Source organism: Falco peregrinus, chromosome 2 (assembly GCF_023634155.1).
Source record: "Falco peregrinus isolate bFalPer1 chromosome 2, bFalPer1.pri, whole genome shotgun sequence".
Taxonomy (NCBI): Eukaryota; Metazoa; Chordata; class Aves; order Falconiformes; family Falconidae; genus Falco; species Falco peregrinus.
The window spans coordinates 56,729,249-56,751,826 of NC_073722.1; the positions used below are offsets into that span (position 1 = coordinate 56,729,249).

At 36.6% G+C, this 22,578-nt stretch overlaps 1 protein-coding gene across 2 annotated transcripts in view; it reads right to left on the minus strand.

Moving 5' to 3' along the window:
* Positions 1-275: 275 nt before the first annotated feature.
* Positions 276-22,578, minus strand: part of GABRA2 (gamma-aminobutyric acid type A receptor subunit alpha2) — a 64,811-nt gene continuing 42,508 nt past the window's right edge. For both annotated transcript variants that reach the window (XM_055796682.1, XM_005232110.4), the window contains exons 7-10: positions 20,692-20,835; positions 19,745-19,897; positions 11,499-11,701; positions 276-7,459 (exon numbers count right to left, since the gene is read on the minus strand). In XM_055796682.1, coding sequence (XP_055652657.1) covers positions 7,151-7,459; positions 11,499-11,701; positions 19,745-19,897; positions 20,692-20,835 — 809 coding nt within the window. In that variant the 3' untranslated portion in view covers positions 276-7,150. The remainder of the gene's footprint in view (positions 7,460-11,498; positions 11,702-19,744; positions 19,898-20,691; positions 20,836-22,578) is intronic.

Below are 22,578 nucleotides of genomic sequence, written 5' to 3' on the forward strand. Positions count from 1 at the left end.
ATACATGGGGACATTCTCATTATATACATAAAAAAACCCTGTTAAACTCCCACCAAGCTAAGGAATATTTTTTTCCCAGTATATTGTTTGCTTCCTTTTGGAAATTCTATCTTTAATAAAAAAGCACCTTCACAGAGGATGTAATGGGTTGCTTAAGACAAGCAAACAAAATCAACCAAACAAAAACCCCACACACAAATCCTGAGAAAAAAAGCCATGAGGGGAATTAAACATTTGTGCTGTCAAACCATTAAAAACAAAAATACCAAATGTGCTATATTTAAATTAACTTTAATAAGAAGTACAAAAAGATAATGTTAAGCAATATTTTGCATGTGGTTAATAAATATTCTTCAACAGCAAGCAGTGACACATTCAAACATAAATTCAGTTATTTCTTTTACATTTTAGAAAAGTAACAACTTTTTCCAGTTAAAACAAGGTCACAAATTACAGAATATTATCATCCTCTTTAGTTATTTGTAACTATGAAACCTACTAAATAAGTGAACTGTCACCCAGATTTTATATGATGTTGATGTTCAAGGTTAAGTATACTTACATTTATCATGCAGTTTCTTACTGTGCATATTTGATTGGTGTTTAATTTTCTTTAAAATTATCGGTTCCATTGTTCCTCTTTCAATATTTCTTGTTGATACACTGAAAGCATCTATTTTCAAATTCCTTTACATTTTCATGCCTAAGTGACTCACTAAAGTAGATTTTTCATACAATGCATAAATGCTCTCTGACTCCAGCCCAGCTGAGAAATTGCAAACAATGTCTGAATAAGACTCCACGTTATTTTTACTATTTTCAAGTATAACAAGATTTAGTGTAATCACTTCCATTGAAATTAAAGTGCCTTCACATGTTTCTTAATAAAGTGACTAGAGGAGAGAGGGTGAAGGGGTGCTGTTTAGGAACTGATTTTTTAACAGTTTATAGATACGGTGCATATTGTACACATGTATTCTAATAGATGTAAAGTACTACATTGCATTCCATGCTAATGCTAAGCTACAGTAGCCTATAAACTGATAAATTCAGCCAAAATGAACATCTAATAAAGAATATCAAAAGCAGTTGATCAAAGCAATTTCTTGTTCCATTCTCTATCTCCATCCATCCTCAACAGTATAGGTAGATGGATGAAGTACTGGAAAACAAATACAACACTTTAACCTGTTGAAGCTCACCTCTTTGAGTATCAGATGAATGAAAGCACTCAGTGCAATCATTAAAAACCTTGAATGCATAAAGACATGCTCCAGGCCACCTGATCAAGTAAAGTATTCACAATATTATGTAAGGAATTAAAATCTGAGAGCAAAATATAACTTTTAAATCATCCATCGATAAAAATATATTCATATATATTTATGTAGACACCAACACTAGAGGAAGAGTATACATCATCTTGCATATTTTAAAACACCCTCCAACTTCCTTTTTGTGACTGTTATCATCTACTCCTAACTCATAGCACTTGCACAATATTCTTAAAAGGCATTAATATATAGCAGGAATGAAACAGACATCAAGTCCTGTATTTCAGTATGGTTGGCCCTTCTTTTAAGGGCTTATTTTCATGGGTTAAAGAACTAAGCACCTCTGTTCAAAGGAGAGCCCAGGTGTACTCTCATGTGTGCTCCCTCTCTGTAAATGATCCTTACTGACTTCAGTGACATAGATGAAGATCTGGAGGATGCTAACCAGCTTTATCTTAAATTCAGTGCAAATTTTGCCCTGCTCTCAGTCAGAGATGTCAAGCCCGCAGCATTTAGCCTTTCCCAGTAAGATGTAATCACAGACTCCAAAACACGAGTTCAAGGATTCACCTAGAGAGATCTGATTCTAGAAAATTAAATGGTTTAAAGTAGAGGAAGGCAATTTTTTTTTTGATTAACATCTGCCATTCATCGAAACCAACTTTGAGCCTTTAGCTTCTACTACTAAAGGTGTGATGACGTTCCTCACTGATTCTCAGATGGCTGGAATGAATAGTTGGGTTCAGAATAGAATTAAAAGTTCTGGTTGTTAGGGGCTTTGGGTTATCTACAGAAATGAGGTGCAGGAGGTCTCCTCGACTGAAAATAAGAGCAGGTAATTTTAAAGGGATACAACTTAAAGTTATATTGCAAAGTGACAGCATTTTAGCAGAAGTTACACCGTCACTGGGAAGAGGTGGAAGGAATCCTAAAATTGCTTTCTAAAGAACCACTCCCTTTACTGGAGGCTGAAGTGTGAGCTGACTCTCATATAAATTCACATAATTACTTTAAAACGTCAAAGTCTTTAAGACAAAAGCTTTATAAATGACATCAAATTATACCACATTTAGAGATTCTATTTAGATTTGTTTAGACATTTGTACATTTATCATGCTCTGTGTTTTTTAAATGAAGCAATTTAACTTTCTGGGCTCATTTTAAAATGTTTTCTTCCTCTACTTTAAAATCCATTGCATTGCTTTCTAAATTTTAGCATTGTGTGTCTACACATAATTGGGCATAGACTGATGGTGGTTTTATATCCATACTGAAATCATCTTTCATGCAAATTTTTTAGGAATGGAAACATTCAGGAACGGACTTCATCTATTTTGTGAAAGGCCAAGGTAAAAACCTGTGCACCACTAAGCTTTCAGAATAGGAATGAGAGGTTTGGAGGATGGATGCTGACTATCTGTGCTTAAGTGAAAGTCACACCTCTTAAGAAAACAAAACTACAGCTAATGAAGTTCCACTTAATTCCTGAAGCTTCTTTCCTCCCACCACCCTAGATGTCCCATATGGTGGGAAGCTCACAACATTGCATGGTTTTCACAGAGCAGGCAGCAGAAGCCTCTCAGTTTCAAAGGCACAACTCATGTCCCTCAAGTTAGCAGAATTATACGAGAAGTATTTAAATGTCATATGCTTTAAAAGGTACTTTCCCACAACTCAAGTATGAAGGCTCAGACCCGAAGCTGAAACAAAAATATACATTACCTCCCTCAATGGCTTCTTCCTCCATCATCTCCAAATCCACTGACACAGTAACAAGCCCATTTACTTCTCCTTCCCCTTTCCTCCCCTACACATGCCTATGTCCTCCCAGCTGCTTCTAGTTGCTTTCATGCAGACAGTTTATGGTCACCCCACTCCTGAAAAGTCTCACCACCCCGTATGTTATCTATAATCACTGGGAAGGGAAGGTGATTCAGCAAGGCTCCTGGGCTCCTGTTTGGTGTCTATTGAAGCTCTTTCATGCTCTCTTCTGTGACCATAAAGGCAAGCTCGCTCCTGAATTTACCATAATATTCAGTAGTATGAGTATTCTCCCAAGCAAAAGCTCGTATCTCACATCTACCATAATAATTTCTTTAAGGATGCTCAACAATGCAGCAGTTACAATTTGGATTAACCCAGATGTGGAAGCTGAAGGGAATTTCATTGGCTACAACATAATTGAGAAGTTTGGAAGCCACTCTTTTAAAACCAATCTGTTAAGAAGTCTCCAGCAGACAACCCTGGCTGATAAACCCTGCTGATCTCTATATTCTTCATGCTGATTTATAAATTACTGTTAAATTAACAACCACATGCATTCAGAAGTATGTGCCCCCATACTACCTTGGAAACCTATTTCATAAACCTCATTCAGAATTATGGTAATTCCAATCCAAGTTTACCACAGTGTTATATCATTGTATTTATTGTATTCTTTCTTAAGTCACATAACATATGACACCCTGACCCAAGAATAATAGGAAGAATAAATTAGATTAACATATCAACCAAAAATTTCATTCACAGACCCCATGTGCAAGTATGTGATAGTGAAGTGACTTGCGTTTGCTCACTCATGCCCTCTCTCACTGCTTGAAGTATTTAAGACCAGCAAGCTTTACTCAAATTAAATGAAAGTTTTAGGTATTTGACACATAAATCTGTGACACCAGATTTAAAATCCCAGACACAGATTCTATACTGCTAAGTGGAAAGAAGGTCTAACTCTTGTGTTCCAATATTCCTTGCATGATGCTTGCATTTACTTGAATCTTTACATTCAAATTCACTTATCCAGTTATTAGTCTTACAAATTTGCAACTTATGTGTGGTCAGTTTACTCGCTATAAATGTTTCGGTAGTGAAACAGTAAAGCAGACTCCTTCCTCCTACAGGAGGAGTTTGCCTTAACACAAACCAACTGAACTAAATGGAAAAGCAAAACTTTTCTGGAGTGTACGCACTCAAAAGCCTTGCTGATGCCCACAACAACTGCATGTAGATATTTAGAATATATTATTTTTCACTGAGTCATTTTATAGAGTATGCCTATTTTTCTATATCAGCATTCAAGAAATGTATCTTTAGCATGTGATAAACACCTTTTTTTTTTTTTTTTTCTGTCTGACTGACTCTAAGTATAAGAAAAGCATGGAGAAAATGGTCAGTGAATGAAAAAATAATTGTACCCAATACAAGCAGTAGCAGCAGAGTAGACTAACGTAAGACAGTAACAGGCTTCTTGTGCCAACTGAAGATATATATGCTTTTCGTGTGCAGCTCTGCATTACACAGATGTTATCTTCCAGAGAAGAAGACTTGTTGGAGAAGACTTTACTGTTAAAAACCTTTGAGGGGTCTCATTCTTGGATAAGGATGCAAAATCCTTCCTTATCAGTAATCCAGCATGCCTCTGAGCAAAATCATGTTTGCAGGGGGGAGCATTCTGACTATACAGTGTTGTGCATGGAGCAATACACAACATCCTTCAAACATTACGAAGGGTTTGGAGTACCTGGGATATGGCCAAGGGTGAAACACAAACCTGTTTCTCACACCCCAGTTCAGTGAGGTTCAGAGAGTCCCTAGATCTTGCTGATGTGAACAGAAGGTAAGAACTCCCACTAAGTCACAGGAAGGAGACCTCAGCTACAGAAAACATAATTGAGCTACTCAAGTTCAAGTGCAGTTTAGCATGGGCCTCCATTAAACTATACAGTCAGAGCCCTTTGCCAAAAACAGAGTTAAAAGTGAAGGGATTTTTTCTACATTTCTAATATTTACAATTATTTGTACATATGTACATATTTATATATTTATTCATACCTGGACAATGCGATGTTAAAGGGATAATCTATAATTTACAAATGAAACATTTTTAAAATGTATAATTATACCATGAAAAAAACCTTTTTTTTATTGCTTGCCTTCCAGCCTTATGCTCATAAACACACTATTGCACACATCTCCATGTTACATGGAAGATCTACATTTATATATAAATATATATGAAAATAAGGATAGTTTTATTTTAATATTCTGAGTAAAGTGCTCATTTTTTAACTACTGTTGATGAGAAAGGTTTAATCTGACGGTTTAGTTAGAGGGACTTCAAGGGATACACACCTTGTCCATGCTTCTCCCTTTCATTTATAACTTATGAAATGTCTTTATTTTTCTGATGTCAACTCTGTCTTAACTATTAATTCTATTCATAATATGCATTTGTGACCTTGGCATCTATACTGTCACACAAAGTACAAAACAGAACCACATTAAAAGCAAAGAAAAAGCAAGAAAATAAAAGAGCAAATGAAAGCAGTGTTTCTCATTGTTGTTTTAGCACATTTCCATGTCTTAAGATACTCTTTTATTTGATTTTAGAAATATTTGTACAACTTTGTTAAACTCTGAACATATCTATTTTATGCACTATACTCAAGTACTGTACAAAACTGCAATAAATGACACTATACGACTACATATGTCTCTACTAGAAGACATCATCATAAAGGTGTATCTTTTTTTAAAGGTCAACTAATAACTGCTAATGTATGTGTGAATCAAAACATTTTTGATTGGCCAAGTATACTAAAATCTAAATACAGTACACAATTATTACTTATGTCATGATTTACCAGGCCTTTAGGGGCATAAAGAATCTTTGCAAAGGCTCAGATGAGAAACAATTTTACTGATCAGTATTAAATGTTCATATAAAATTGCAAATGGCAGCTCCAATTTTGTTATATTTGTGTATAGGAAATACAGTTGATACCTACTGATGATGCATGACCTTTTATTAAAAAAATAACATTCAAATCTTAGCAAAACCATTTATAGTATACAAAGTTGTTGTAAAGTTATGTCAGCGAAATGTAAAGTTGCAATTTACAAAAGCAGCAGTAAATTTTATCATATGGACAATCTCCTGAACTTAAATCATGGTTCTTGTTTCCCTTGAAAACAATGCTTTCTGGGACAAATACAGGTAAGAATTTTAACCACAGGTTTTAGAATATCATTAAGCAAGGAAAAAGAGTGTATTATACTACTGATATACTTAACCCTGAAAAATTTCTGAATGTTTTTATGCATCTGACAATAATCCAATTAAGAAAAAAGGCAAAAAGCAAAAAAACCCAACTTTGCTGAACCAGACGACCTGGCTTAGCAACATCAGATAAACAAAATGGTGAAAAGAATGAGTTTCACTAGCAGAAGTCAGTTGATATTGGAAATTTGATTAACACTTGCTTTTCCCTGAAATCAATTAGAAGAGTTTATTAACAACTTCAAACAGGACAGAAGTAAGAAAGTTGTGGCTTTTGCCATATAGTGGTCTTTACTACTTCTTCAGACTACCTACTGTCCAGAACATTTGTGAACAGTAGAACTGTATGACCACCATACTCTGTTATGTACATGGGTACTGCTATTGTATGAAACAATTACACCTTTTTTAAAAAAATCACTTTTTTAAATGACAGTTTCTTTCATTAAAGTAGAATTAGTTACTTTATAGAAAAATATTTTAACTTTAAATTAAAAAAATACTGTTCCTAAATAATTATGTAGGATCATATCTTCATTTCATTGTACGGAGAGAATATAATTCTGTGTATTTGAATCCTGGTTTAACAGAACTCTCCTGGGTATCACTTTTAAAGAGCTGGCTATATTTGCCATGGGTGCTATCTGTTTACAGACCCATGAATTAACACTGTGTCCCTCCTTTGGAGATACACAGATAAGACATCTATATACACTCTGTACATAATGGTTCACAGATTAGCAGTTATTAGTCGGACTGTACATAGCGAACAACCTATCTGATTAGAATGATGTTTTAAGTCCTCAGTGCAATTCAGCTTTTAGGTTGATGGCGCAAAGCCAAGTAAGACAGGCTCCCTGTTTAAATATGTAGCCCAATACACTAAATTAAAAGTACCAAATAAGACTGGAAACACTATTCTAGACATTCTGTCAATTTTGCTAACACTGTTGAATGTCTTCTTTGCTTCCTGTGGCTTCGCTTCTGGTTTTGCCTTGTTGGGTTCTGCAGTTGTAGCACTCTTGGAGATGGTTGGTAGCACTGAGTCCTTGGTAATATTTGGAGCATAGTTGGCAACAGCCACTGCATAGGCATTGTTTTTCTTAATGACAGATGCTTTTTCTTTTTTCTATTGAAAGACAGCATGAAGTTAAATATTTAATGTGTATTTGCCAGAATAGACTTAATAAAACATCTTTTCAAATGTTAAACAAATGAGTATGTGTGAGTCTGTTAAAATAAATACCAGAAATACCATACCGATAAATTGAAATATAAAGAAAGACACTCCCCGTCTATCCAAAAAGATGGTACAGGTAACATAAGAATGGTCTAAAAACATGGACTCTTGCATCATCAAATGCCCTACCAAAGTTATATGAGGAAGGGTTTGTTACTGCAATTGTAAGGATAAATGGAGAGGAGCTGGTCTTTCTCTAGCTGCTTTGTATCTGGCTCCTTACAATAGAATTGCAAGATCTCTAAAATGTTCTCTGTTAAGAGAACTAGGAGGAGTGAATGGGTGGACTGGGAAAAAAAGATTACCTGGCATTGTAATAAAACGCAAATGAGGCCATCTTTCCCACATAAATCTAGCATCACTATTATTTGAACACCTCATAACATACCACCAATAAATACAAGGATTTCAATAATGGTCTAAGTTTTTAAGAGATTCCAAAGGTGTGTATTTACATGTACATATACATACACACACACAGAGGTCAGAAAGAGATTGTGATTAAGAACTATTCCAGCCTGGTAGTTGCAGAAGTGAGCTGCAAGAAGTAGCCCAAAAACTGTTTCTGTTTTTCAGAATTATTTTTTTTTAAATGCGTTACATTGATGAAATGGGGGTTAGAATCTAAAAAGTAACAGAAGGTAAGTGGAATAGAATGACAAGAATTTAATGAATTCAGCAAAGGGAAATTAAGGTCTTGCACCTGGAGAGGACCAACCCCATGCACCAGTACAGGTTGGGGCTAATGGGTTGGAAAGCAGCTTTGCAGAAAAAAGCCCAGAAGGTCCTGCTGGCCACCAAGCCAAGCCCAAGCCAGCAATGTGCCTTCAGAGCAATGAAGGCCAACAGCCTCCTGGGCTGCATTACAAAGAGCATTGCCAGCAGGCGGAGGGAGGTGATCGTTCCCTTTGACTCAGCCCTGATGAGATGTATCCGGGGTGCTGGATCCAGTTCTGGGTTCCCCAGTTCAAGAGGGATATGGAAATAATGAAGCAAATCCAGTGAAGAACAACAAAGATGATTTAATGCCTGAAGCACCTAAAATATGAAAGGCTGAGAGAGCTAGGACTGTTCAGCCTGAAGAAGAGAAGGCTCAGCGGAGAATCTTATCAATGTTTAAAAATACCTGGTGGGAGAGAGTAAAGAAGACCAGACCAGATTCTTCCCAGTGATATCCAGTGGAAGGACAGGAGGCAATGGGTACAAATTGAAATGCAGAATATTCCACTTAAAGAAACAAAAAAGCCTGCTTTACTGTGAGCATGACTGAGCACTGGAACAGGTTGCCCAGTGAGGCTGTGGAGTCTCCATCCTTGGAGATATTAAAAAACCATCTGGACATGACTCTGAGCGACTGTCCCTAGCTGACTCTGCTTGGAGTAGGGAAGTTAAATTCAACAGTCTCCACAGGTCCCTTCCAACCTCAGCAATTCTGTGTTTTTATGGGATTGTGTATGCTCTCAAATGGCTAAAGTTCAGCCAATGGCAGTCCAATGGAGAGGCTATGTCTATAGATATATACAGGAGTGTGTAGGTAATGAGGATAGGCTTGGGGTTTTAGACATACAGAGGTACACAGACCAGCTCTGCAGTAAAACTGTAATGCTATAAAATGATTGACTGTTTTGCAGTAAGCCCAAACTAAGGAACTTCTAATAACCTACAGGAGAGAATGGAAGGATTTCAGTTTCTCAGAAAGCATGGCTCTCCATTTGTAATTGAGAAGCAGGCAAATAAATATAGATTCAGTCCATCTCTTCCGCGAAATACAGAATTAAACAGATAAAGAAATAGTTAACTTTGACTCATATAAGAAATCATCAGCTGTTGTACTGGTTTGGTTTGATTTTTAATCTGATGGAAGTGGCACAAATGAGGGAAGACTTGTGATACTTCTCATACAAGTGCATTCCAATTTTTTACTTCCACTGGGAAGCATCTACCCAATTTCCAATTTTGATTTTAAATTAGCTCCAACTTGATATTTATTAAGGACATCTACAAATCTTGATCAGATCTTCATGGTTAGATGTAGTGCCCTAAATACCTTGTCTCAAGAGATGGTATCACATAAAAAGAAAATCTGGGATCAGGTGGGAATTCAGCATTGCTCCTTGTTGACTGGAGCGTGAAAAAGGGCTGATCAAATAGTAGCTTGTCCCTGCACCTGCTTTCCTGTGAGACAAATTCCATGTTGATAACATCCAGATGGGAATTTCCATATGACATGAACACAGATGACTGTCACTGAGGAAACATATTTCACTTTATTTGGTAAAGAGTAAATCTGGCTTTACGTGCACAGATGCATTCAACAAGAGTACGAGCAAATTACCAAATAAATTACTAAAGGAAAACTTTAATTATTCTATAATTCCTTCCTTTCAGGCATTCCTAGTGTGTTTTTAAAAGGTACCTGTAATACCATTAATGAGACCTGCATAATAAAGACAAACCATATTTTTGTATGAGAAACTATGAATATGTTAAAAGTTTAGCTTTTTGTTAAGCCAGTTTGAAAGAAATACAGAACTGGAAATGTGAATGATATATAAATCTTAAAATGGAATGGCTAATTTTGTCATTCCTATGGAAGGAATACTACCTAGCTGTTCAACAGCTGCCACTCCTAAGATCACAAGACAACACTGTTATATTCATTTAAAGGAACAGCCAAAGGATGATTGGAGAGTTTATTTAAGGGCTCCCTACATTGTTACAATGCTAGGGCAATGTGCCAGTCTGAAAAGCCTCACTCGTGACATGCTGACAAACTTGTAGTGATTCGATATCTACTTCTAGCATGAGGGAGCAGATCCTGAAGCTATGGATAGTTCATGCCCTTCCAGAAGCCACAGGGAATTATAAACAATGTACTCATTTCCTCTGATTGTCCTTTACCATTAACTGAACATTTTGCTGCTTTATGCATTCAAAGTGCTGAGAAACCATCAGTTAATTAAACTGTTTCACGTCTACTATTACCATCTAGAAAGCAAATAATATTCTATCCTATTTTAAGGAGAACCACAGAAACCAGAATATTCTTGTAAGAAGAAATCCTTTCCCATGGGTAGAATCAGGGACTCGGATAGGACAAAATTATATCGGATAGTAAGTCAGTCAAAACAACAAGTCAGCTTTAACATTTGTCCTGAGTTACTAAAATTATAAACTGTGAAGCTTGACACAAATTTAGGTGTATCACCAGTTCATTTTGTTCACAAAATAAGAAATTCCATCAGGTTAAAATTTCTTCATGATATCACACCTACACTACTATCAATACCAGAAAATTAAGGCATGACTGTGCTTCTGCACCCCCCAAGCATCAATACATCACAGGTGAAGAAGTACTCAGAATTTTGTACAACTGCTATGTAAATTAGTTTAAAAATGAATGTCTACATATCATTAGGGATAAGTTTCAGAATACTGAAAATGCTCAGAACTTCTAGATTTTGTTATTAATAGTTTTTACATATATGGGCATTCAGTTGTTTTTCTGTTCCTTAGTTACCAGGAAAATTATAATACATTATCTCTTTCTGTAATCTTTTGCTTATTTCCGACTCAATGGGATTAAATAAATAATAGAGTGATTGACCAATATAATCTGGATTAAATTTTCTGAATAAACAGATAAACAGATAAACAATTACATCTGGGGAGTCAAGAAACAAGTCAAGACAGTCCCCAACATAAAAAAGAGCAACATGCTTGATACCTAAATCTGGATTATTGAGACAAAATGAGATTAGCTACATCAGGGCAGATATATTTTTGTTCAGGACAGAAAATACATCTACATTCTTTTGATATAAATAATCTTTTTTTTTTTTTTAATATAGCCAATTTTGTCAAAACAATATATTACAGCTGGTTTAGTGCAATTGACTAGAAACAGGGCTATTTCCTTAGGACTTACCTTATCATTCACTACACTTTTTCCATCCCAGGCCCATCCTCGTTTTGTGAAATAATTTACTGTTGCAAATTCAATTAATGCAGAGAATACAAATGCATAACAAACAGCAATAAACCAATCCATAGCTGTTGCATATGCTACTTTGGGAAGCGAATTTCGAGCACTGATGCTCAGCGTTGTCATTGTCAGCACAGTTGTTACTCCTGCAAGGGGACAAAAAAACAGAACATCAACAATGTTACTTGGATTTTGAATGTCAACAAAAATACAAACCAAGAATATTCATGAAACACAATGGAAAATTTGCTTGTCTAAGTTGGTGAAAAAGTGCCAGAACCATGTTGAAGGCTCCATTGGGCGTTCCCTTTGCAGTGCTTTAGTTCAATTTTGTCATCTAAACTTCCCTTTTTTAGCCAGCTGAAGTTTTTACTTACAGGAGAGAGATAATTCCTTTTTTGTTTGTTTTTGGTTTTGGCTATCAGGACAGGTAAGGGATAAGATTAACAATTCCTTAATGGAATCATAATATCTTGCAGATTAGAGTAGTAATGAATACGTTAGCATTTGGTGGCTGTAGGTCTGGCACCCATCTTTACTGACCGGTCCACATACATTGACCGTACACATACATTATTAGAGATAATGTTGGGGGAGGCATTGCTAGTAGCTTTCTCACTAACCAACCAGCGACACAGATGAGGACATAAACAGGTTTCTGTTCAGGTAACATGGATTTTTTCTACAACAGCATATTGATTTGAAATATCAGATTATTATATCTGTGTATAATGTGTCAGCAAACAAGACCCAGGAAGATTGTTGTTCTTTCACTGTGGCAGTTATTAAAAGGCCTTTACAGTACTTTGCACATAATGAGGACCCATTAGGAAGCCAGGGATTATACTAAAACAAAACAAAACAAAACAAAAACAAACAAAACAGAAAAAAAGATACATGGGAGGACAGAGAACATCTTTCTGAATCTGTTTTAGCAAGTCAAAACCCACAGCCACAAATGCAGTCTCCATTCCTTAAGTAAATCAGTTCTCCCACCTCAGGCTGAATCACACTTAGACAAACTAAACTATTCCGTTTGTGGCACGCCATTAAATACATCTCCAGAATGAACAGCAACACAAAGTGATATACTTAGCACAGATCAGCAAACCTACACTCCATTATGACAGACAAAAGAGATACCATGGCTGAAATATTAGTAACAGCACATCACAGCTTCAACAACTACACACTCCTAAAACTGTTGTAAGAAGATTCCCAAGAGAAAGTAAAGTCACTCTCCCTAAACCAGATCCTCCACTGTCAGCAATCTGTCACGGGTTCTGCAGGATTGACCTAGCTCAAATTTTCCTTCTGCTACAAGAGAAGCATTTTTAACCACTGTGAGAGGGAAGAGAAGCAGCATTACACCAACTCAGACCTCTTCAGGCTTTTCAATCTCCACACACCACACCACACCCCCCCATAAAGAACCTCCACCTCTGAAGGTGCTACAAAGAATGACAACACAAAGCTGAGTGGACTCAGCCTCAGTGCTGCTCTATCTTGATGCACTCCTAAAGGTCTGGACAGCAAGGAAAATAAGGCACAGAAGCATCGTGCTGAGTCACACAGTATCCAGACACCTTAGCAAACATAATTCTCTAATTGCTCTTTTTCAGTCTCCATAAATTAAATAATTGGGTTTCATCTGGAATCAGCCATGACGCTGTTAGGATCTACCTGCCTATACAACAAAAAGAAAGCAGCTATCATACTATATTGTATGAAAATGCATAGACAATATATTTGGTAAAGAACTTGTTCTCTCCTAACACTTACACAACATATGGCTTAATTCTTTTCAGCACCTCAGGGAAAAGGCAGTCTGTCTTACATTTAAAATTATCACATGCAAATTTTAACACTGGTCCTGAGCTGCAGATAAATCATTTTAATTATACAGAAGTATCAGTAAAGTGATTATTTCTCAAAGATAAGGTGACCTCATCCACATGTAAATAAGCACAGTTGCTAAGGTACTGTTCTGTTAAAGTCCTACCTTTTAGAATAAACTAATATTCTGGAAGACCCATTGGCCTCTTCAGAAATCTAATTTAAGATTAACAGCTGAACTTTTCTAGTCTTAATTAAAACATCATGAATATACATCTTGTGCCTTGCCACCAGTCGACAATTCCTCTAAAAAGTTCAGCAAGCCACACCACTCTGTGACCCAAACGCTAACCAAACAGCACGTTGTCAGACAACTGCCAGTGCACTGTCATTTATTCCTTCGCTCTGTACATTCAGTGATGATCAAGCTACCAGAGTCATTTAACCTGTACTGAGTGGGAAAAAATTGGACAGGTTAATTTAATCTGTGATACCTGCCAGTTTTGGAATCTCTAGCATTTTTATACTTGATATTGTTCTTCAGTCAAAAGACAGATGATTTTGCACATTATAGTTAATTTGAAAAATCAGTATTATTAAGTCTTCTTTATGAGAAAGGACTGAATGGAAATAAGCCACCTCCTTGTCATGCTAAACCTGAGAGAACTGAAAAATTATTGATGTGGAAGAATATGGTCAACTTGTAAAACAAAACACATTTATTTCACATAGATAAAACCCCACAAAACCCATACACTGACCAGATCAGAAACATTCCTCACTGCATTACCAAATCCAGAACACTAGTGAGCTAAAATTGGTATAAAAAATGGTGAGTGGATTGTCCCCCTACAGCGAGATAGTAAAAAATATTAAAGGAAACCAATCTTCTCCTCTAAATCTTATACTATTCTGAACAGCCTAAATAATTTAATAGGCTGTGTAAAGACTGCACAATAACTCACTATGACATAGAAAGACCATAGTTTATACAGGTCAAGAACTATCTTCTATAGCCCAGCACCCAGCAGATGTGGCACTGAACGGGTGCCAGAAGGACATGGACAGGTATCATCTTGTAAGAGACCACAAGCAGTCACCAGTTTGTCTTTAAAAAGGATCCAAAAAATAAACCATTGATGTTTCCCTTCTCTGAAGAGGACCAAATATTTTACACTTGACAGCAAGTATACTCCAACATCTTTACACTTTCTGTTCTCAGCAGTGCATGTCTATAAAATCTAAAGTATCTTCTATCACTACAGGTTTATCCATTCAGGCCAAGACTGAAGCTACTTGATTGCCTAGGATATTATTTTTTTTTTCATGGTGCCACTTTTGCAGCAGCTCATTGGAGAGAGGATATCCATCTCCAGGCTGCAAATTCAATGCTTTTCACTAGCACTTCCACTGGCTGCGGAAAGTACCAGCTCTGTCATATATTGGATTCCAGGACAGATGGATACTGTTCAAAATGTGTTTAAAGTTAGCCAGCCACCTCTGGGCCAACAATTTCTGTCACTCAGTGGTATAGGGCACTGCCACGCAACAGTGGAAGAGGTAAACTGAAAAAATAGAAATGCCTAACTAAGAGCATACAGTGGAAATTGGAGGAGTTAGCAAATAAATATTAAAGTTCAAATCTATCAAGATGACAAGTTTATGCCCACATTTGTGTGCAAAAGTCAGGCTACTCCTTGACAGAAAGAAGTTCTTTTAGACCCTAGTTTCACCTTTTGTGTATCAACTGATTTTTCTAATTTGAACAGATTTTACACAACTAAATCATGTCCTAGCCTTCTCATGTTAGAATGTGGACATCTCCTTTGAGAACAAAAGTAAAAGGCCTAAATAAAGAGCTACCAAAGGACATTTCTGTAACAAAAGAGGTTCTTCAGCTTTGCCAATTATTTGTATAAAATGCTTAAGATGTGTTCCATTTCTTAAAATGTCATGCTACTACTGCAATTTTATTTTTTCATCACAACACTTTGCAAAGATACATACTGGTTGAAGAACACATCACAAAAGGACTGATAAATTACCTTATTTTATTTTATTAGGAAGCTAATTCCATTGCTCTATTATTTCACTCTTTCTTTTTCCTTAACAGTAATTGCAAATGTTAGGTAATTAGATCACTCAACCTGGTCCAAAACCTGAATAGATTTATAAATACAAATAACATAGCAGAAAGAAAAGACTTGTCCCTTTTACAGAGAGGCAGATTACTACTTCATTTTATCACTCCGAGAGTAAATAGTTGGAGGTATAAACAAAAGCTTTACAATTCTGGAAATAGTGTAATTTTAAAGTATTATACCATACCATCTGGCTACACACCAAACTGTTTCTTTTTTACTTACACAATGTATATGTATTACTTAAGAATACAGTACAACAGGAGGGTACATGGATTCTGCATAGACACCAGGAGGTGAGTCTGGACAACCATTGAGAGAAAGATTGTAGGAAACAGCTCAAGTGCTCTGCCTACCCTTTTTACTAAAAGAACAACAACATGAAAGGGCAGAAGTACTACCCTTTTTAAATAGCATGGGAAGCCTTTTTAAATAGCATGGGAAGCCTTTTTAAATAGCATGGGAAGCCAAGGACCGTACATAATCTATTTCCAGAAAAGCTGCATTCAGTCATTCAATTTACATATACATATTGTGAAGTTGGTGCTCATGTTGCTTCACTGTACTAAACATGAGCAGTGGAACAAAGTTCCCCATTGATCGACAGTCAAGATAATTCCCAAAGCTGAATGGCAAGTGCTATTTACATCAGCTCCCAGAAAAGTTGCATGTCATTATGCCACTATGGAACACCAGGAACACCAGCTAGTGTCTTGACACACCACTGAGCTAAGAAGACACTAATTTGTTTGCAGCGAGCTCAGTCTCTAACCAAGGGCTACAGTTCTCAGATATGCTTGCCCACTGCCTACCACTAGAGCATTATGGCTGCAGTTAGCAGAAATTCCCAATTAAGGAATTATAGACTGAAAGTTGTGAGTGGTGGGATATCTCTAAATGCATGAAAGACAATCTGCAGCATGTGAAAGGCAAAGTAAATAACATAAGTTGAGATTTTTTTCAACAAAATGGGAAAAGGTACTTTGTACATACAGAATTGTTCAAAAGGAAGGGTCTACATAATTCAATTCCCATGTAAAAATAACCAGAACAAATCTGCACTTTTCTTAGGCTTCCCTTTCTGTAGTTGCACGGTTTAAAAGTGTGTCTATTTCAGGTCTAAATGGCTTTTTGCTTCAAAATGTACATTAATTAATATAGGCTTAGAAAAGATGAACCAAGATAACTAAGAACAAGAAAAACACAGGGATAGGAATGCAGCATAAGAATAAAATGACCACAGAGAACAGAGTCCTGACCAAAGAGCACAGCTATGTGAATTTAAAATTCTGCATCTAGGACAATGTAATAATAAAAAAAAAAGACTACTAATTTTTCTTCTTGCCTGCTTTGGGTATCAAATAATATATATCTGACTACATTCATTTCAACATTCTCATTCCTACTCCATGTGAGTTAAACCACATAGAAAACTGTAGCACTGAGAAAACTAATTTCTGATTTTTCTGTCACCTGCATCTAATACTGCTATTCAAATATATGCAATGCTTCTAAATGTTATGACCCCTTAAAAATGACGTGAGAATTCAGTAAGATGCACAAGATTGGTTTTGCTAATATTGTTGACACTAAGTGCATAACAATAAACACATTACTAAATGAAACAGATTGTAATCTTGCACTAAATGAAGGCATTATGAACCAAGCTTATTCCCTTTCGTTAAAAATGCAATCAAATGCTTTTCAAATTTATCTGCTAGAGAAAACACATTCAAGACTTAATTAATGAAGATAAAAGTTTCTTCTTTCAATAATTTAAAGCAAAGTTAAAACAATATAACATTAGGCCATAATTTGTTTGAGATAGCTTAGGTCAACAATATTAAATAGGTGCCATAAAGGAAAGGGATTAAAGAGCTCAACTATAAAAGAAGCCTCATTATACCAAGCCCTTAATGTTAACCTGGAACTTGAAACTGTGTTGAGAGAGAACAGAAAGGGGAAAGAAAAGTAACTTCTTTCAAGCATGAAATAATAAATGCTAAGTGGTGCTTTGAATAACTGGGAGTTATGTTTCTTTGAAAGGAATCCTACTTCAGTGGTTAGTCCTTTCCAGGACTTGGTAGCTCTCAAGAAGATATTTGAAACAAATTTCTCATTGATTCTGAAAAACACTTTATCAAACCTAGTATTTTCTACTTAACCATACTTTAATTTTGATATATTTATTACACAATGAAAAGATGGCTATCCAGCAAGTGACTACTCCCTATAAAAACTAAAAGTTAAGTATGATCAATACAAATGTAAAGTGCTATCTCCTGCTATTTTTTATATTCCCTGCTGGAAGTAGCTTTTTTTTTTTTTGACTTAGCTGTCGTACAGGCTTCTTGTGTCACTGGGTGGAGTCTACCCAAAAGTACCACCCAAATGAGACCTTGAGGGCACCTGCCAAGCTCTGTCAAGATTAATTCAGTATGAGACAGAAAACAGTAAGAAGCAACAGACAAACTTTGTTATGAAACTGTGGCTAACTTCACAGTTTTGTAACACATTTAGGCAGGAGACCAGAGGGTATCAGAAATCCTACTGCTGTCAGTAGGTATGGAGAAAGACCAGGAGGTTCACCTGGGGCTACGCGATTAGAGCAGCCCTTGGCAGCTGATGCTGACAATCTCATCCACAGTGTAAAAGAATGTTAAGAAGTAGCTCCTCAGGGGACATCCAACCCGATGTAGAAGGCTAGGCCTGAGGTGCAAACACTGCTACAGAGGCCAGGCTGCTCCATCAGGCAGATCCTCAACACGTCTTGTGTCTTGTTCCTTCAGGGCGCCAGTCTACAGCTGGCCTGCAGGGGACGAGCCCTGGCGGGTGCGTGAGGAGCATGTCTGTGCGGCAGAAACAAAATACTAGTACAGAAATTGCTGTCTCCTCAGTATACCCACTGCGCTGAGCAAACAGATTTTAGATTTTATGTCACTGGGTGGGGTGGTTCTGTTCTTGTGGCTATCCGACCCTGCTCCCTTCAAGGCATCCTGAAACAGGACACTGTTCATTACCCATATTACGCTAAACCCCCAGGAGAGTAAAGCAGCAGGTTGCCGTGCCAATATTACTTATTTTAAAGAAGATGTGAGACTTTTCATGGACAAATCAGTTACACTGTCCTAAATGTATAGGAGAGAGTACAGAAAAGGGCAAAGTTAGAGTTATAGACAGATTTGACAGTGTACTTGCAAGGCTGGAAAAGAGGAATGTGCACTTGGATAAGCAGAAATGGACAAATTCACAGAAGATTCTGAAGGAAGAAAAAAAAATCTGCCTGATAACCAGTCCCACTAAAACCACTGGCCCATTTCATGAGACTTCAGTGCGGCTCATATTCAAACCTGCAATCTTAACAACACTTTGTGTGACATTTTCAATACCAGCAGAGACAGTAAGTGCTCTGTTGTGCATTATACTCAATATAAATTTGAGTTTGGCCTATTTTTTGAAAGACTGCATAGTGTTTACCGATGACTAATCATATGACTTTTTGCAGCTTTTATGATGGCTGATTCCACACAGACATCACTTTCCTTTTGTTGTGCTAGTCTCTTTTTCTTTAAAAGCAAACAAATTAAAAGAAGTTTAAGTTATGCAAAGAAGAAAGACATTTGTTACTCTGCTTTAATAAAGAGAGCAAAACCTTGTAAGAGAACCACCACTATTTTGTGCTGCTGCTGAAACTGTTCACTCCCTTACAGTACTCTCCAATTTGAATTAGTGTGCAAGTTTTTCCCAGCTGCCCAAAGTAGGGTTTCTTTTAAAGAACTGAAGCTTGCAACATTTAATGCATTCAAATAATCCAACAAATTCAAATTTAATTTGCTTAATTTACAAATATATTTAGAAATGGGCTTACCTACCAAGTACCAAAACATTTGGATAATATCAAGGTAAGGCATTTCAGAAAATAATCTAAATTTACTTGTTAAGTAGAAACATTATCATCTTTTTTCCATTCTGTGAAAACTTTTTCCTTTTAAGGCTCAAGGGTATGTGGACAGTTCTCTCGTACGTGCTAATTTCCAAAAACTGGGATTCTCAGAAGACCTGTAAGATAGCTGTATTTTGGACTAGAAATAGTATCACATTCTACAAACACACTAACTTGAATGAAAAAAGCCTTTACCAAGCATACTACAGAAATGCTTCCTAACAGTTTCAGCTCTTGCAAACAAAGCTAATGCTACTCAGTATACTCACCAAAAACTGTCCTGGCAGGTACAGATTCTCTGTTCAGCCAGAATGACACTTGAGAGAGAATGACAGTCATGATACAGGGAAGGTAAGTCTGAATGACAAAATAACCGATTTTTCTCTTCAAATGAAAATGAGCCGTCATCACTGTGTATTCACCTAGGTGCCACAAAAAACAGCATACAATGAAACCAAAGGTTATCTTTTTAAGGAAGTACATTTCTTTGGTAAAAGAATGGTATGTTCATATGAAACAAATGCACTAGGGTTAAATTGCACAGAATGTATTTTGCAGTAGAAAGCATCCTAAGGAATATAAAGAAGTTTTTGAGTGCAGCTACACCTTATTCCCACTGAGTTCGAGGAAAGATTAGTGTTCAAGAACTTATAGGAACTCTTGTGTGTCCTCACAAGAGCTTCAATCCTACAGGCTTCTGCACATAAGCAATTCTGTGTTCACACAAAAGCACCCTGAGAACTTAGTCTACAGTCAGAAGATAATCATGGGGTCCATCACAGCTTGGCACATACAGGAACACAGCCTAGAGTCTGGTAGAATAATCCAGTGTTTAACGCCAAAAACTTGATGGAAGGAAAAAGTGGTTGAAATCTTCATGCTTCACCATTTAGTAGACAAAAAGTGTCACTTACCATACGAAATTAAACAATTATCCCAGTCTTGGGTTACAAACATTAGGATTCAAGACTGAGCTCCAGATCGCATTAAAAGACAGTCATGGGGGACAAGTTCACCTCTGCTATCACCAGTTACTTATTAACTTGAAAGAATCAGTGAAGTGCTGCTATGTGTTACTTGTACCATACATTAATGGACTATACCCAATATCTTATATTTTGCAAGTTTTTTTCAGTAGCCTTCTAACACCACCAGCAATGCCTATGTTCTTCATAGCCAAGTGAGTGTCTTTTTCTTCAAAATATCTTTTACTAACCTGTACTTGATTTAACTGTCTCTTTTCCAATTGTTTGGCCTAAAAGATCATACTGATTCAATCTTGAGCCATCTGGTGCCACCTGCACTGAATCTGAAGCATTGTAAGTCCAAATGTATGTAACTTCTGAAGTTGTGTATGCATCTGTGGGAAATAAGATAAAAAAAGTTGTCAGCAATTTAAATTAATCAGCTTACATCAAAACTCATAGAATTAGAAGAGTTACTTAAAATGATATGGTAAAAAAATGTTTGGCCATTTAAAATAGCTTTACTGTAGGGTAAATACCTATTGCAGAATGGGAACAGGGCACTCATTTGTGATCTTATTAACCACACTTTATTGCCATTAAATTACAGACAACATCTCTTCTACACTATTAAAAAACTTGTCAGAGATTAGGTATTATAAATATCCTACAACTCACGGTAAACCAGATGAAAAGAACAACAATTCCCATTGTTTAGGGACACATGACATTTTTGAAAATTCATTCCTGTATTGTTCCCGTTTTCCATTGTCCCCACTCTCCACTGTGGGAATGTATGACAAGCATTTTATTATTAGATGAAATTCATACCTCAATATAGGAAGCCAGATCCAGTGACAATGCCCTTAACAAACTTGCAGTGGCTCAGGGCCTTGCCCTGCACACTCTCTGAAATTTCGTTCCTTGGCATCTTTTTGTGGGACACACTGACATCAAGCAGACTGCTCTGTCAGGGCAGTCATGATCACACATACATTTGGCCTAGAGTCTGTCAAGCTAAACTAGAATGAAAGCAAATCAACACTGTATTTTAAATAGCATTAATGCCTCTCCAGTAATTAAGGAAGAAAAAAAAATGTAGTATGTCCTGCAAGATTTTTCCAGTCTAACAAATGTAGTATGAAAGGAAAAGGGTACACCACTGATGGAAGAAAGTGTGTGCTCATTTTGGTTTACTGAGACAAGTACATTTTAAGTCTTATACCATAACTGTAGTGAAGTGAAAAAGAAAAGCAACATTTCTATTGAGCTGAAAACATTTTCACTTGAGAAATCTCTGGAGACCCAGAAAGAAGATTCTTCATGCAACTAACCGCAAAATGCATGACTAACAAAATATCACAGGTAGGTAACATCAAGATTTTTAACATTTCCCTTCTACCTTTCCAGCTTCCCACAAGACCTCTGCTTTAATGCAAACCAGCCGTATTGCCAACTGCTGATTTGTCCCCATCCACCCCACTGTTGGCCAGACTTTTTGATAAAGATGGGTAATCTATTAACCTACAGCTTCTCCAATACATTCAATTTGGATCTTTTCTTATGTGTAAAAAAGAAAAGGGAGACATTCACCCAGGCTGATGATCCTCCTAGCAATGTAAGATTAACAGCGTATGAAGAGCTGTGACAAATATATACCACTAGTAGACTTGTCCCAGCTAAACCAAAATCCTCAGGATTCCTGCTTGTTTTCACCACTATTCACCATTCAAAAAAAAAATTTCAAAAAGCTGAAAAATGCACAGTAGTCTAGAAAGGAGTGCTAGTTAAAGAAATAAAATGGACAGAAATAAGAGTGCCCTGGATGTGCCAATGGGCTGAAGCACACGTGACTATGGGGGAAATGAAAGACAGCTTTTCTAAAAACACATAGCTCACAGTTTGAATTCTCCTGTGTACTGGAAAACCAGAAACCATGGGCAGAGAACAAAGAATAAATTAGTAAGTAAAATAAACCAACCAACCAAACAAACAAAAAAAAAAAAAAAAAAGAAAGAAACTGTTTACAGAAAGTCTAACATACTGAGTGAGTCGGAAAGGTTTCCAACTTAGGAATGGAAATGCAGTCGTAGTATAAAGTAGTCTCTTGGTCTGAGTATCAGTTTCATTATTACAGG